This window comes from Passer domesticus, chromosome 18, assembly GCF_036417665.1.
Source record: "Passer domesticus isolate bPasDom1 chromosome 18, bPasDom1.hap1, whole genome shotgun sequence".
NCBI lineage: Eukaryota > Metazoa > Chordata > Aves > Passeriformes > Passeridae > Passer > Passer domesticus.
Genome location: NC_087491.1, coordinates 12,458,165 through 12,473,859, shown reverse-complemented (window position 1 = coordinate 12,473,859; position 15,695 = coordinate 12,458,165). Strand labels below are relative to the sequence as shown.

The 15,695-nt window shown below is 46.7% G+C and overlaps 1 protein-coding gene across 6 annotated transcripts in view; it reads left to right on the top strand.

Moving 5' to 3' along the window:
* MAPKAP1 (MAPK associated protein 1) overlaps positions 1–15,403 on the top strand; it is a 78,279-nt gene extending 62,876 nt beyond the window's left edge. For all 6 annotated transcript variants that reach the window (XM_064393546.1, XM_064393547.1, XM_064393550.1 and 3 more), the window contains 3 exons: positions 4,101–4,238; positions 13,040–13,137; positions 14,834–15,403. In XM_064393546.1, the coding sequence (XP_064249616.1) occupies positions 4,101–4,238; positions 13,040–13,137; positions 14,834–14,959 (362 nt within the window). In that variant the 3' untranslated portion in view covers positions 14,960–15,403. The remainder of the gene's footprint in view (positions 1–4,100; positions 4,239–13,039; positions 13,138–14,833) is intronic.
* The last annotated feature ends 292 nt before the right edge of the window (positions 15,404–15,695 follow it).

The following is a 15,695-nucleotide window of genomic DNA, read 5'->3' as shown; positions in this document are numbered from 1 at the left end:
TTTCCTTTTCTGAGATTGAAAGATTTTTAACGACCTAGTGGAAATTTGAGGTGGAACAAAATAAATGAGCATTCTCTAAAGGTTTTATATTGTCCTTATTGGCTCGCTGAATGCTTTTGAAAACCTGAAGGCCAAGGGCTGACAGAATCCTGAATTATAAAAGCCCCATTACTGTTTTAAAATGATTGAATGGCTTTTTATCTTTGTGTTTAAATTGTGAAAATTTGATTAATGATGCATTGGTAGGTGACCTGTGACATTCCTGCAAATACTTCCATAAAGAAATGATTCAGCAGTAAGATATTAAGTGCCATAATGTTTACAAAATACATATATTCTGTAGAATTCAGAATTGTTAAACCATGCCAGTTGTCACTACAGTCCCTTCATTCCTGCATCCTGAAGCACACGTAAGAGCACGTGTGTGTGAAACTCTCACAGAAGAGGCTTTTTGGTTTATTTTGAGCTGTCTAGTTGAGGCAGGATTTATCTGCTGTGCTGGAGCAGGGCAGTGCTGGGCATGTTGGCTGCCTTGAGCAAACTCTCGGGGTGTGATCGTTTGCTTCCAGTGAAGTTTGACTCACTGTATCTGGGAAGTGTCAGAAATGAGAGCTTGAAAAGGTCATGACAGATCACTAAAGATAAATGGTTAAGGGAGAAGAGCTGTTAAATGAAACAAATGGCTTAACTTGTGCAGCAGTGGAGGAGCTGACCCTGCCCAGTGCTGTAAGGACCATAAAATTTCCCTTTTATAACAATCTGTGAACCTGTGTGATTTTGATGGCAGTGCACTGACAATGAGGCTTTATAATATAATTTTTTTTTAAATCAAAGAAAACCCCAGCAGGGTGTTCAAACCTTGGGCAAATGTAGAACATCAAAATCTTTCTATAAAGTCTGAGTCAGTTGCTGGGGTTTCTCCTAAATTTTTTTAAGATATTAGAAGAGCAAGATTGGCAAAACAAGGACTGAGGGGCTGTTTGGGTTTGAGCTGAGTGTTACATGTTACCTGTGAGTGACAGGCTGCTTCTTCCTCCCTGAAATGGAAAAAAACAGGGGCTAATTTTTGTTTTAAGCCATGGTGACTGGTCTGGGAGCTGTTCTGCAGCAGTTTGGTGATGGCCAGTTGCAAAGACTTTTCTCTGCAGCTTTTTTGTGCCATCAGTTCTGTGCAGCAGCCACAGCAGGGCAAGTTTTCTCCAGGACCCCAAAAATCCTCAGTCATCCCTTTGCTCCCTGTTGGCAGATCAATGGTGTCAGTGGCTGTGCAGGAGTGGGATTGCACTTTTTGAAATGTTTTAGCAGTTTTGAGGCCTGATCACTGAATTTGAGACAAGGTTTATGAAAAACAGGGGCGTAAATTTGTTTTTTTGTACATTGTGTGTAGCTCTGTGGTAAAAGGTGATGTGTGGATGGCCATGGGAGGAGTGCCCAGCCCTCTGAGTGGGGGGTTATTGCATTTAAGGTGGCAGTTTCAGGGCTGGGGTTTGTGTTTCAGCCCATTCCACAGGGTAATGCACACGCAGCAGCACTCTCAGCAGTTTTACACAGGCTCTGTCATGTTCTGGGGGAATAAGACACATTTACTTGTGTATTGCATTAGCACCACTAACAGGAGCATATTGCCAGGGAAAACAACTGCTGGCAACTATTTCAGAAAGGGGAGGGGGCAATTGCAGACCCCAACAAAGGGAGCAAGAACAGAGCACTGCTACTGGACCCACACACTGCTGGCATTGCTTTTGACAAAATGAATGAATTAAAAATACTAGAAGGAGCATTTTCACTTGGGTTTGAGTATGAGTGATTTGTGCTGTGAGACAGAGACTGCAGAAGCCACAGACACAATACTGTTTTGATTTTAGGTTTCAACACATCCAGATTGTGAGAACAATAACACAAAAAAGACAACATTCTTTGTCAATGTGCTCTCTGGATGTGGGTGAGCTTCAGCCAGCGATGTCGAGATACAGAAATAATGGATGAAGGATACAGCAACAATTTGCAGATAAAAATAATAGAAGTTAAAGTGTATTTTACATGATAAAAAAAAGATGAAAGAGGAGGAAGTCTGCTCCATCTGAGATGGTTACAAAATGGTGAAGTAGCCTCTGCTGAGAAGATTGATGCAATGGGGAGTGACCTTGGCTTGGAGCAGGAGCTGGTGATGTATGTATGAGCATCTCGCTGCTAAATGGACCCAGATTTGTAGCACTAATATACATGGAAGCCCAGAACCAAACTCAGGATGGCAATAAATCAACAGCCACTTTGGGTGTCATTTCTGGTTTATATTCCACTATTGTTCTATCACTTTAATTCATGTCACTATCATCTGTTCATCTGGAACAGTTTTATATAATTTTCCAGTGGAGTTACCTGACAAATCCTATCAAATTAACAAGGTGCATTAACAGTATTGACTGACTGTGAATTCTGAAGTTGCAGGACCAAACAGTGACATTTTTTTGAGGATATTTATAGGGGTGATGCTCTTAGAGGAAGGGATGGGGAACAGCCCTCACACACCAAGAATTTGCACTTTTATTTTTAGAACTTCCCCTGACTTTTTTTCAGTGAGAAAATGAGACTTTGTGTCATCAACTTCCATATTTTCCTTAAACTACAGCAAATACCATTTGGAATAATGAACCATTACAGTGAAATACCAATACCAATTTTACATCATCTGTCCAAAATTAAATCACAAACCAAAATGGGCTCCAGATACAGCCTCAGCCTACTCAAATCAGTGAGTTCCAGAAGCCTGGGTGTTAATTGGACTCTTGATACAATGCTTAATTGCAGTGTGATCTCTCTGATGTGAGGTGTGTTTAATGCATTGTTGGGTTAGTGGGGTGGGCAAGGCTGGCCTGGTCTCACAACAGGGGCTGCAGCCAGACCCACCCCGGGCTCCTGCCTTGTCAGAACCCTCAGGAGGGAGAAAGTTTTCTGCTTTTTTTCCTGAGATGCAAGAGTTAAATGATATTTAAACACTTTTTTCCTACATTGCTTCCTTTTGTTGGTGTCTCACGAGCTTCATGCTGTAACCCATCCTGAAGACACCTCGTTGTTTTTGAGGCTCTGCACACCTGGGTGTAAAAAGCTGCCTGGGAAGTTTGCTCAGCTCAGTTCAGTTCCTGGGCTGGTTCCAGCAGGATCCTCCTTGCCCTCTGCCCTGGTGTGGCCTCACCTTGAGAACTGTGTGCAGCTGTGGGCACCACAATGTGAAAAAGGCACGAAGCCACTAGAGAGCATCCAAAGGAGGCCACGAGGGTGGGGAAGGGTCTGGAGGTGTCCTGAGGAGCAGATGAGGGGGCTTTGTTTGGTCAGACCTCACTGGGGGCTCTAGCATCCTCACAAGGGGAAGCAGAGGGGCAGGTGCCAACCTCAGAGGGGCAGGTGCCAACCTCTGCTCTTGTGACCCTGGCAGGGCTCAGGGGAGCAGCTGAGGCTGAGTCAGGGCACATTTAGGTTGGATATCAGGAAAAGGATTTTCACCCAGAGCAGGGCTGGGCTCTGGAACAGGCTTCCCTGGAAAGTGAGCACAGCCTCAGCCCTGCCTGGGTTCAAGAGGGGTTTGCACAGTGCCCTCAGGCACAGGGTGGGGTTGTTGGGGTGTCCTGTGCAGGGCCAGCGTTGGACTCAATGGTCCTGATGGGTCCCTTCCAGCTCAGCACCTTCTGCACCTCTGGTCCTGTTATTCTGTGGTTGCATGTCTGCTGTACAGCAGATGGAGCGGGGTGGGTGGTGATAGTGTCTGTTACACAGAGCAGTGGTGACTGCAGAACCAGCACTATCTCCTATAAATCTCACAGCTCGTGCAGCTGCTGCTTCCAGAAGAGCTCTGTATGCGTTTAGCAGAATCTTTTCTGTGATATTTCTTTCTTTTGGTATGGTTATGCAGGAGAATAAAATGCAGATTATCAATGCAGTTTGATAACCATTTGCTTCTGGTTTCAAAAGCTCCTGTGCTTTCAGAAAGCCCAGAAGGGCAATATACCTTCAGCCCATTTAAGATTTATAAAGTGTGTCAAACGGCTGATATGAAATCGGTTAAACAGATCACTCTTGTGGCTCTCTATTCTTTCTCATCTCAGGTATTTCTGGAGACAAGGTAGAGATAGACCCTGTTACTAATCAGAAGGCCAGCACTAAGTTTTGGATTAAGCAGAAACCCATTTCAATCGATTCTGAACTCCTCTGTGCCTGTGACCTTGCGGAAGAAAAAAGCCCAAGTGAGTAGTCCTTTTTATTTATGTTCTCTCTTCTCTGCCTCCCTGGATGTGCTCCATGTCCAAAGAATTATTGCTACCATGTCCTTTTCTTTCTATAGGTGCGTTTTTTTCATTACAGGATGTTTTTAATCTGAGTCAGTTCTGTTGTAGAGAACACAGCATAAACAGACACACATTTTACGAGTGTCCTTTGATGCTGCTCTCAGCTAATGGCATCACTCAGTGTTTCTTGCCCACTGTGACACCAAGGGAACACTGGCTCTGCCCAGCTGTCTCCAGCCCCCAGCAAATCCATGTTTCAACATAATTGTAATTTTTAGGCACTTTTTAACTTCCAGACTGGTTTTAAATGTCTTTGGTGGAGCTGAAGATCTTGGACATAGAGTAAGTGTCAGCTCAGTGTGGATTTGCCCCAGCCATGGCTGCAGGGTCACTGGGACTGAAGGTGCCACTCTGGGCATTCTGTTCTGTGGTGGTGACCAGGCCAGGACAGCAGTGACAGCCAGGGCTGGGGACAGCTGGATATCCCAGCTCAGCCATTGCCCCGAGGTCAGAGTTGTGCAACTCCAAAAGCAAGGGCTTCTGCTTGTTGTGTCAGTAGAGGAATGAGAGTCTCTATCTGGAAAAGTTGTTTTAAAAAGCACAGGATGGGCCCTGGGAGAACTGGGCAATGGCTCCCAGTGGGGCCAAAATGGAACCGTCTACTATCAAAAAGTGACTGCAGTTCAAAAGCTCAGATGGATTTTATTGCACTTGTGCCTCTGCAGGGTAGTGAGATGCTGGTATTAAGTACTTATCTGCAAGGTGACAGAGAGGGAGAATTATGTGATACATATTTACAGAGGTAATGATCTGTTGAATTCTCTTGGAAGAGTAAATTTATGGCTGCCACAGATTTTATCAGCAATTATTGAACTATATCCTTCTCCCCTTCATTACCCCTTCCTACTCCATGTTCTTGGTTTAGTCATTGTCTTCCTTTTCTGTCTCTCCATCAAGATTTCATGGTGCTTGGGTAGGCACAATCCCAAGGAGAAGCTTCCCAGTGACCTGGCAGTCTGAAACACGTGAGGATTTTGTGTGCAGTGCAAGGGTCAGTTAGAGCTGGTAAATCCTGTCACACCTTTGCTTTTACCCACATTTCTGCAAATGCAGACACTGAGGGGATAAAAGGGTGCCCCCAAAAAGGCTGTGTTTGAAGAGTCCAGTTGAAACCTGGGGTTTCCACTGCTGTCAGCTCACCAGGGCACAATCCCTGCACGCCAGGATGGGGCTCCAGCAGCACCTGCTGCTCTGGGGAGTTGTGTTTGTACCCAAATCCTGGAACCCAGGAGTTCCAACCCCCAAACAGAGCCCAGGTGCAGGAGGGCAGTACCTGCACATGGGGAGCACTGAGAGAAGAGTCAAGGTGGCTTTGCAGAGGACACTGACAGGTGTCAACCAAGGCAACCATGACAGTACTGAGGGGCTTATTTGCTCATTTCTGTGGGAACATCTTAAACTTCTCCTACTAAGTAATGGTTGAGCACAGTTCCAAAAGGAGAAAATACTTCCTCCTGAAACTGCTGACCTTTTCCCAACTCACTAAAGATGTTCCAAAAGTCATTATTTTAGGCCAGCAGAAAAGACTTTTAGTGTGACATCTCAGAATGATGCATTTTGGGGAACTGAACAGCAGATCAGTATCTCTTGAATTTTAAATGGAAAAAAGTTATTTTAGTAGCATAAAGGAATGAAACTCACTGTATTTCACAAGTTTTGTCTGTGATTTTTATCAGCACCATGATGTATGTTTGTAGCAGAGTTTACATCAAAAATTATTCCCGGATCTTTCTTGAATGAATTATTGCAAAGAGAGGCTGACTACAGATAAGGTCTTTGAGTTCTGCAATATATTTTGTTTTCATGTTTTTATCTCTTGTAACACAAACCTGCTCCTTCTCCTCTTTCAGCAGTGCTCGTGCTTGTCCCATTGAGCTGGACTCTGGGTTTGGGGCCAGCACGAGGGTGCAGTGGGGAGTCTCGGGCTCTGTTCTTTGCTTCCCCCTGCACTGGGTCCTGCAGAGAAGCTTTGGTGGCACCTGTGTGTGTGTGAAAGGACTCAGATGTTGACGGACAGCTGGGAGCTGTTCTGGACAGGCTGAGTTTTCCTGTGCTGAGAGTTCACAGAACTCAGAGCTGCCTTCGGTGAGGGCAGAAAATGAAAACAGAAAGCTCTGGCATCTCATTTGCCATTAGTGGGGGGATTGTAGGCAGGGATGGCTGATGATTTTTGTTTGCCCTTGTAGTAGCCCTGGGTCAGAATTTGAAGTTTTATTTGTAAATTAAATCAGACTCCTTGGATTTAGACTGAGGGGAGAGTTAATGGCCCTGCTGGCTTGCTTCGATGCCATTAGAACCTGACAACACTGGGCACAAACATCTTCTTTAAATCAGGTTCAGCCTCATTATCACGAGAGATTCTGAATGTTTTGAGTCTTGAAAGGAAGCATCCTATCATGGAGAAATAAGATTTAAGCCTTAATAAAGTAGTTGTCATTTTTATAGCTGAAAAGAGCTTTGTATCTCAATTAAGTGTACATAATATAAAGTCTTAAGGAAGCAGCATAATACGTTTAATACAATTATATCCCTTTGCAATAGTGTAATTTAAAGGAAATCTGATTCTGGTAATGTCTCTTACATTACTTGGACAGGGGAGAAACTTCAGTGTCACTGCCCACTGCCCATGTGCAGTGCTCTGTGGCCCCAGTGGCCCTGGTGGATGCCCAGGGCTGCCGGGCACAGCCAAGCTGGGCAAGGAAAGCAGAGCCTGGGGCAGCCCCCTGTGCCACCACGCCTGATCAGAACCTGCCCAGGGCTCTCCCAGGCAGCTGTGCTTTACAGGAGCTGCGGAAATTGGCTTTATTCGACAATTTACTTGAAACACTGAAGCAACATTCTCTGTGATCCTTTATCTGCTTTTTTTTTTTTGTTTTCATGAAGCAGAGACATCTCAGTTGCTTTGTCAAAATACCCTCGGTATGAAGGTAAGTCTAAACAAAGGTGTTCCGTAGGTCATGGAGTACATGGGTAACTTCAGTTTGTAATTTAATTGCCCGCTTTGCACCCTGCAGCTGAAGATTTCCTTTAAATTCTGATTCCATTGTTGCACTGGGGCTTAACAGAGTGTTAACCTGGTAATAGGCACAGGGCCTCCCCATTATATGTCTCGCTATCGAGCGGTTCTGCATGACTAGTTAAAAAAGATGGCAAGAAGATTAATGAAAGCTGCGAGTGCAGAAGGGGGGCAGGTACCTCAGTAAGACTTCCAGCGAGGAGATATTAGAGCTGAACCAGAGCTTGGCTTTTTCTTTATCCCGTGACCTTTGAACCTGCCTTACTGTCGGGAGCTGCCAGCCGAGCCGACGCTTTGATTGATGTTGCTACACGAGTCAGTCTTTCCCATTGAATTCCACATCTGCACGAAAATAGCTTTTCCAGCAGTATTCACCCTGGCTGCAAGTGATGGCCGGAGCGATGCCTGAACCCCCTTTATGTAGTTTTCATTTAAAGCTAAAGGTATTTGATGTTCTAATTCAGTGTCCAGTTCATCCCGATTATGCACATTGGGCAGTACTAATTTAATGAATTTGTTGTTGGGTTGTGGAAGAGCTGAAAATACCCAGGAAACGTTGGGTTCCTGCTTCTCTGGGGGCTCAAGCAGAGCTGGTGCAGGTTTGCTGAGAGCCTGCAGTGGGGCCAGAGCAGGGGCAGTGTGTGCACAAAATATCAGGATATCATGGTTCCTGATATCCCTGCTCCCACAGCAGAGCAGGCAGTAACAGTAAAATTCCTTCTCACAGGTTCTGACCAGAAGGTAAAAAAAACAGATTCAGCAGAGAAAATGTTCCCAAACTTCAGGCTGGGAGTGAAAGGAGCATCCAGGAGTGGAGCAGAAGGGAGAGGCCAGCGTGGGCAGCTGAGCAGGCAGGGGTGCCGTGGGGCGGCACGGATGGCTCCGTGTGCCCCGGCGGGCTCGGGCTGTGCCAGGGCAGCACTCAGCAGAGCCTGTCCCTGCAGAGAGGGGCTGGCAGCGAGGGTGCCCTGGCCCTGCAGGGCAGGAGCAGCCGGGCACTGCAGTGCTCTGTGCTGATTAACTGCGGCCCCTCCAACAGCCGCTCGTAAAAGTTCTCCTGAGCGCAATCAGGAGCGCGCATTGCCTCATCCTTTTAACAAATCTGTTTTGTAGCCCTATTAAAAGGGGTCTTCATCTATCCTGTCAAAGCTATTCTGCTGGGGTTTTTTAGTTTAATTACACTATCCAATTAAAACTCCTCGCTGCATTCTGATTCGCCTCTCCTCGGGCCTGAGTGGATGTGACATTTACAAGGCTCGCCTCTCCGGCAGACAATGCGTGATTGATGAGGTGCAGACGCACTGGAGGAGCCCATTGCCATGTGGAAACACTGCATTTTGATTTATTTATCTTTTTTTCCCCAAACAAGGTTGCTGGTAAAGAGGTTTTGGGCAACCCCGAGTTGCACCTCAATTTTCAGCATTTTTGCAAAAATCTTTATTAGCATTCTGCCGCTGATAATAATTTAAAGAAACAGAGGGCTTTGAGGGAAAATAATCCAGATGTGTGAATAGTTACCACAGTTTGACACAAAAGTGGGTGTGTGCTGCACTTTAATTGCAGCTCTGTTTTCAGGACATCTGGACCCACGTCACCCTCTAATAGCAATGTGAGTAGCAAGCCTACAGTGGAACATAAAGGGTTGGAGGAAAAGAGATCATGGAATATGCTGCTGCCTGGAGAATGGGGCAAGCCAGCTGGACCACAGCTGCTGTTTTTTTCCTAACAGTCTTTTCATTTATTCCCACTTAAGCACTGCCCTGGTTTGAGGAGATCCCCCCTGGGCTCATGGTGGGCACCCTGAACCATCAGTGACTCCTCTGGCACCAGTGGGGTGAGGATTTCCCCCAGAACTGACTGCCCTCACTGCCTCTGACTTATGTACCTCTGGGATGAATATCCCTTGCATGAAATGGGATTGACCCCCCCTGTACACTCAGGTCCCCATCCCTGCTCTGTGTGTCCTGGCTGAGCTCAGTGCTACATCTGGATAATCCAGCTGTGGCTGCAGCTCCTGACCTCCCCTGTGCTTTTTTGCTACCAGAGGGTGTCAGGAAGGGTGTTGGATGTTTTTTAACCCTACACAACTCTTGCAGCTTTGTAGGCCCTTCAGGCCTTCTTCCGGGCTCACAGCATCATTTCTGGGGTAGCACACGTGGATTTCAGACAGCTGAGCCCCTCCCCAGTGCTTTGGGTGAAATGCAGCAGTGGCTCCCCCAGCTCATGCAAGGGCTGGAGGAAATGTCTTTGTACAAAAGTATTGCTGATGCATACTTTACTATCCTCATTCCTTGCCTTTTGCTGGTGTATTTCCAATCCTTCTGCATCCTTTCTGGGCCCATGAGAGGAGATTTCAGGGTTTGAGCCTGTTGAGGTCACAGTTTCTGAAGCAGTGAGAATCAGTGATGTCAAACGATGTCCATAAGTGCTTTGTTCTTCAGAGAGTCCTTCTCCAGCTATTTATTCCACTAATAACTCTTAATTGTTGACTTCTGCCTTATGGCCCTGTAATGACAAAGCAATCATCAAGGTATATTGAAAAATTAACATAAATTTGCATTTCTAGTGTTTGTTTATTTTCTGCTTTGTCCAATTCATGAATATTCTTTTCATCCTCCGTCTAATTAGTGATTTAATTCTGTTCTGTTTACAGAGTTGGCAAAGAGAGGGTTTGGGTAAGAGCTGAATTGCAGGGTGGGAGGGAAAGAAGAACTTTCTAGTCTTGGCAGATTCAGTAAAAAAATTATCTTTTCTTGCGCAAAATCATATCCTTGTTTTCCAAGCAAAAAATGTATCTTTTGGACTTTGATAAAATGAGTTTAGTACTTAGATTAGAGTGATTATTTTTCTACCTGTGTCAGGTGCAGCGTGGGGCCCACCAAGGGCTTGGATGTTTTCCCAAGATTGCAGGAATTAGCACAAGATTTACTGTTGCCTGCACAAGCACATTATGGCCGGTAGATGTGGAGCCGTAGTTCCCCAGGATTTCTCGGGGCTGTGTGTAGCCGAGGGGGAGCTGGGGGCTGCTGTGCAGGGTGGAGGCTCTCGAGGAGCTGCAGCAGCCCCGGGAAGGGCGAGGGGAGCCGGGAGCTGCAGGGCCTCTTCCCTCGCCTCGTTGGCAGTGCAGTGGTGCTAAAAATCAGGAGATGGGCTGAGCAGCTGAACGGGAGACGTGGTGCTGAAGGAGTAAATGAGCTCTCCTTGGTGGATTCCCAGTGAATTAGCATCCTGCCCTTCCGTCTGTAGGCTCCTCTCCAGGAGTAACCACACAGGAACCCATTAGTGCTGGGCTGGGGAAGATTTATCAGCGCTCCCAGCTGGGGCCAAGGGGCAGCAGGGGAGATGCTGCTCTGCTCTGGGGCTGGGGGCATGGCTGGGGGCTCAGGGGGCACCAGGGGCATTGGCACGAGACCCCTTGGCTGTGCTGGGCTCAGCGTGGGCTGCCCCTGCCCCGTGACAAAGCTGCTGGTAGCAGCTGAGTTTCTGTCACTCCGTTTGCTTTCCATCACTGTTTTAACAGACAAACATCATCAGGAATAACGTGGGTTTTCTGTTGTTGAATAATCCTGATTACGGGGCATTGAGGCTCCCTGCAAACACCCACCAGTGCTGGTGTGGAGTGATGCAGCAGCTGCTGGTGCAGTGCCTGCATTTGCTTTAAATCCCCCATGACGTGCAGCAGGAGCCACTCGAGCTGCTGCTGTTTGTTACCAGATCCTCTCACACGGAAACATCAAACCATGGAAGCTCCTATTGATCTCAGAATTGTCAGGGGTGGTGCTCTATTGGAAAGAGGTACATCACATATTTAAGCACTCTTGGAAATGGAAATCAATCTCACAATTCATAAATTCCATCTGGCTAGAAGAGTAGCAGAGCAAAGTGCCAGTTAGGATTTCAGTGCACTCATATTTCATGCTGTAAGTAGCGTGTTGTGGACTTGGAGCCCATAAACATGATGCTGTAATGGGGCTTTCTAAGGAAAAGTCTTCTTGGCTTCTTTCCACCGAGTCACCAGTCCCACAGGAGGGGCTGTGTGGCTTTGCCATCGGTGCCACATCCCCAGCAGCTCCTGGAGCCCCTGCAGAGCCACTCCTGGCAGTGCCCTGCTGGGCAGGCTGGCCCAGAGCAGCCTGTGTGCCCGTGGGAGCAGGAGCTGCCCTTGGCAGTGCTGCCCTGGCAGGGCAGTGCCCGAGGGACACGAGGTGACACCGTGGCACGAGGCCAGGCTGGGCTCTGGGGAGCAGGGAGCACTGAGGAGGTTTGGTCTTGATCCACAGCAGGAGTCACCCAGTGACTTTCCACAACCCAAAACACAGCAGCTCACTGGGATCCCCTGACCCTGTTTCGTGCCAGTTTCATTTCTGATAAGCAGTGTGGAATGTTCAATGTCCAGGGAAGATGGTGGGAGCTGGTGGAGCACAGTGCTGTGTCCCATCCCCAGGAGTGGTGCACTGGCACTTTTGGAATCATTAAGATGCTGTGTGCCAGGCAAAGCTGCATGCATTAACATGCTGATGAGCTCCCAGCTTGGAATTCCGCATTTTTAGTACCACCGAGGCATCATTTGTCAAATGATTTAAAGGGTTGGGTTTTTATTATTATTATTAGCCAATTTTTCAATACAGAATTTATATTCCAGATTAGTGCATCATAATGGTGTTTAATTAACATGCCACAATAAAATACTTGCATCTCAAATTTCCTGGCCACCAATCTGAGCATATATCAGTCACTTTTTGGAAATCTGGAGAATTAGATAATGTAAATAAGATTTCCAATTAGCTTTCCTGCAGGAAAGACCTGGATTTACAGTAATGTGGCTGTTACTTTATGGATTGCTAACTTTGACCGTTGAACTGAATAAATTAGAAAACCGTTGGAAAAGTATCATGTATAGAATACATTTAATTTTAATTTTGAAGCCATCAGCATCCATACAAGTGAAGGATATTTTGCCTTCCTTCGTGTTCCATGTTAAACCTCTGTGTCTAAGTCGTTCCTCCTGGCACGGCACGTTGGAGTCCAGGACTGCTGTCCCAGGGCAGCCACGGGCCAGCACCACGTGCCACAGGGCAAGCACATGGCACCTCCATCTGGAATAGTGCCAGGAAGGTGCCAGCAGGTCTCAGTTAGAGTTTAATTTGCTTTTCCTTGGTGTGGGAAGGGCGATCCCAGCCCAGGGATGGCGCTGGGGTTTGGTGGCGGCGTGTCCCTGTCCCTCAGTGCCCTGTGCTTGGTGCTGCTCCCGTGGCCTCCAGCAGCCAGCTGGGCTCACGTGGAGCTTTGGGAGGAGGGTTTGGGTGGTGACTCTGGGATTAATTGCCATTTTCTGTTCAGTACAAGCCTCCCCCACGCTCCCGTGGGCAGCCCCGGCGCGGTGCTGGGCTGCAGCGCCGTCGTGGCCGAGCAGAGCTAACCAGCCATTTGATGGATTTTTGCATTTCCTGCAGTGGGGATGTGATGGGAAAAGGAACTTTATTGACTGGAGTTCAGCTGCTCCTGTAAGCCACCACTTGCCTTAAATTGAAATGACATGAGAAGCCTGTCAGCATTTCATTGCTTCCTTCTGTCGTGCTGATGGTACGCTGAGATCACCATCTGTGGTTTTCTTCTGTCAGGCAACGAGCTCTGCTCAAACTTTACAGGAATATTCTAAGCAGTTTTTTTCTTATCTTTGCAGGTCATGCAATATTTAAACTTACATATCTAAGCAATCATGACTACAAACACCTTTACTTTGAATCAGATGCTGCTACTGTCAATGAAATTGTACTGAAGGTGAGTATTAAATTTTAACGTGACCCAAAATCCTGGTGTTTTACCACTTGTTAGACATGTGAGTATTCAGGAGGCTCTGGAAACACACGAGGGTGCAGAGCCTGAGGACCACTGGGCTGTGTTTGACCTGCCAGGATGGCTGCTCCATGCCTGTTGTTTTATTCATCCTTCCAACAGCCACGCAGCCGCTGCCTGGCTGTGCGTAGCATTTCCTTTTGTGCTTTTTTCTTGTTAATAGAGACACCATTTTCTGTGGAATTTTATAGGAAACGACCACATTTTATTGTGTCCAGGTGGTTTCCACCTCTGGACAGATGGTCAGCAGCCCTGTGCCATGCAGGGGTTGGGTGCTCCTGCCCACACTCAGGTGTCCCTGCACAGCACACAGGGGCTTCTCTGCCCTGATCCTCTCTCAGGGCTGTTTGCTTTCCTTGGGGCTCTCTACAGACACAAACTCCCTTGCTTTGGGGAACAAATTTTTGTTACACTCCTGAAAAATTAAATGGAATTTTCCACAAGTTCATCTTTCGTAGCAAGTCAAAATTCAAAAGCAGTAATTTTGGCAAACCATCTGTTATGTTTGCTTTTATTGGCTGGGTGGAGTTTAGAGGATTGTTGAAGAACTGACGTGCAATAAAATAACTTTTATTCATTACACAGGAGGTCAGTGTGTTTGAGGGGGTTTCTGTTCTGTGAGCTGTTAGGCCAATTCTTCTATTGCTATTGCAACCCCAAACACTTGGAATCATGGAATCATAGAATCACTGGGGCTGGAAAAGACCTCCAAGGTCACCTTTGCCCAAGTACCCCCATGCCACATCTCCTTGGGTTTTGAACGCTTCCACCCATCCCAGTCTGGTCATAAACAAAGGCTAAAACAAGGTTTACTGTCAATAACATGAATATTCAAGAGAGAAATCATATTGAGCAGTACTTTTTTCCCAAGTTGCAGTTTGTTTATACAGAACGTTCTCTGGTTTCATGCACAAGTCACTGGTTTGTTTTCAATTCCATCAGCGTTAGGGAGCACAGAAAAATCAGACTTTTCAAATTAGGCTTTTTAGATGATCAAGTGAGAAGGACTGAGACTTTATTGACCATGAAAATTCCCTATATTTTTATGCCTTAAGCTGTAATATGCAATGAAAGTGAAACACTCTACAGTGCATAAAATTGTGCAAGTTTTAAGCCACAGCATATTAACCAGCTAATGACAGACCAAAGGGCATTTTTATCTTTTTGATTCTTGCATTAACCTTCCATTAAAATTATCTCTGAGATTATCACAAAGCATTGGAGATAATAAATTTAGGGAGTAGCAGGCTTGTTAAATATCATTTTAAAATGCTTTCATCAAGTAAAATGTGCCAAAACACAGGGAAACTCTGAGATTAGCTGAGTATGCAAACATCACAATGGAAGAATTCTTTTTACTGAGGCTGATAAAGTCCTTTTTGATGCTCATTGCTGGGTTGTCCCAGCACTGGGGGGTCTGCACTGCTCCCTGCCTTCCCCAGAGTTTGGGTGACCCCAGTGGGGCACAGGAGGGCAGCCCAGGGCTGTCCTGGCACTCTGGGCTCTCTGCCATCATCCTGCCAGTGGTTTCTGGGAGCAGCTGGGCAGAGCCCTGCTCAGGGCTGGGCTGGGGGTCCGTGCCCAGCCTCGGGTGACGCTGACCCCGCCTCGTGTCTTGCAGGTTAACTATATCCTAGAGTCGCGAGCGAGCACAGCCAGAGCAGAGTATTTTGCTCAGAAACAAAGAAAGCTGAGCAGGAGAACAAGCTTTAGCTTCCAGAAGGAGAAGAAGTCGGGGCAGCAGTGAGGCTGAGCCTCGGGGCCTGCGTGCCGCTCGAGCCGCCGCGCCCGCGCGGGGCCGGACGCTGCTCCTGCTGCGGGCAGGGCAGCAGGAGTCTGAACTCTCCCGTCTCTCACGGCTGCAAGATTACCCCTGCTCGGCCATGGGAAGTCTCCCCTGTGACAGAAATAAAGAGCCATATCAGCCGGAAAGAAGACTGTTACGCTTCAGGTTCCTTTGATTAGAAATAAGAGAATGACGTAGACTGGCATCATTTAATTACTGTATTATGTACAATCACAAGGAGAGATGTGATTACATATTATTTCACAGCCTGGTTAAAATAAATTATATACATCTGTAATCCACCCACGTACACGCAGGTATTGCTTGTGACATGATCAAATTTCTAAAAACAAAATGTAGGACAAATGTATCCATTTTTACTATTAATAAACAGATGTAATCTTTTTCAAGGTCCATATGATGCACAGTTCTTTTGGGGGGAGGCTGCAGTCCCAGATGGTTTCACTTCTGTTGCTGAAGTGCAGGAGGCATCCGTGAGCCAGGAACAGCAGCCATGGCAGGGGAGCGAGGGAGCACTGAGACAGTCGAGTCTGTTGTGTTTGTTTTGTTCAAAAATATTTTTATTTAACTGTGCTTTTCAGCTTTGCAAATGCTTTATTGGAAGTTCCTTGCTGAAGGCAGCACAGTGGTTGGAAATCCACTTTGAGGTGGAGAGGAATCCTGAGCTGCTGCCACC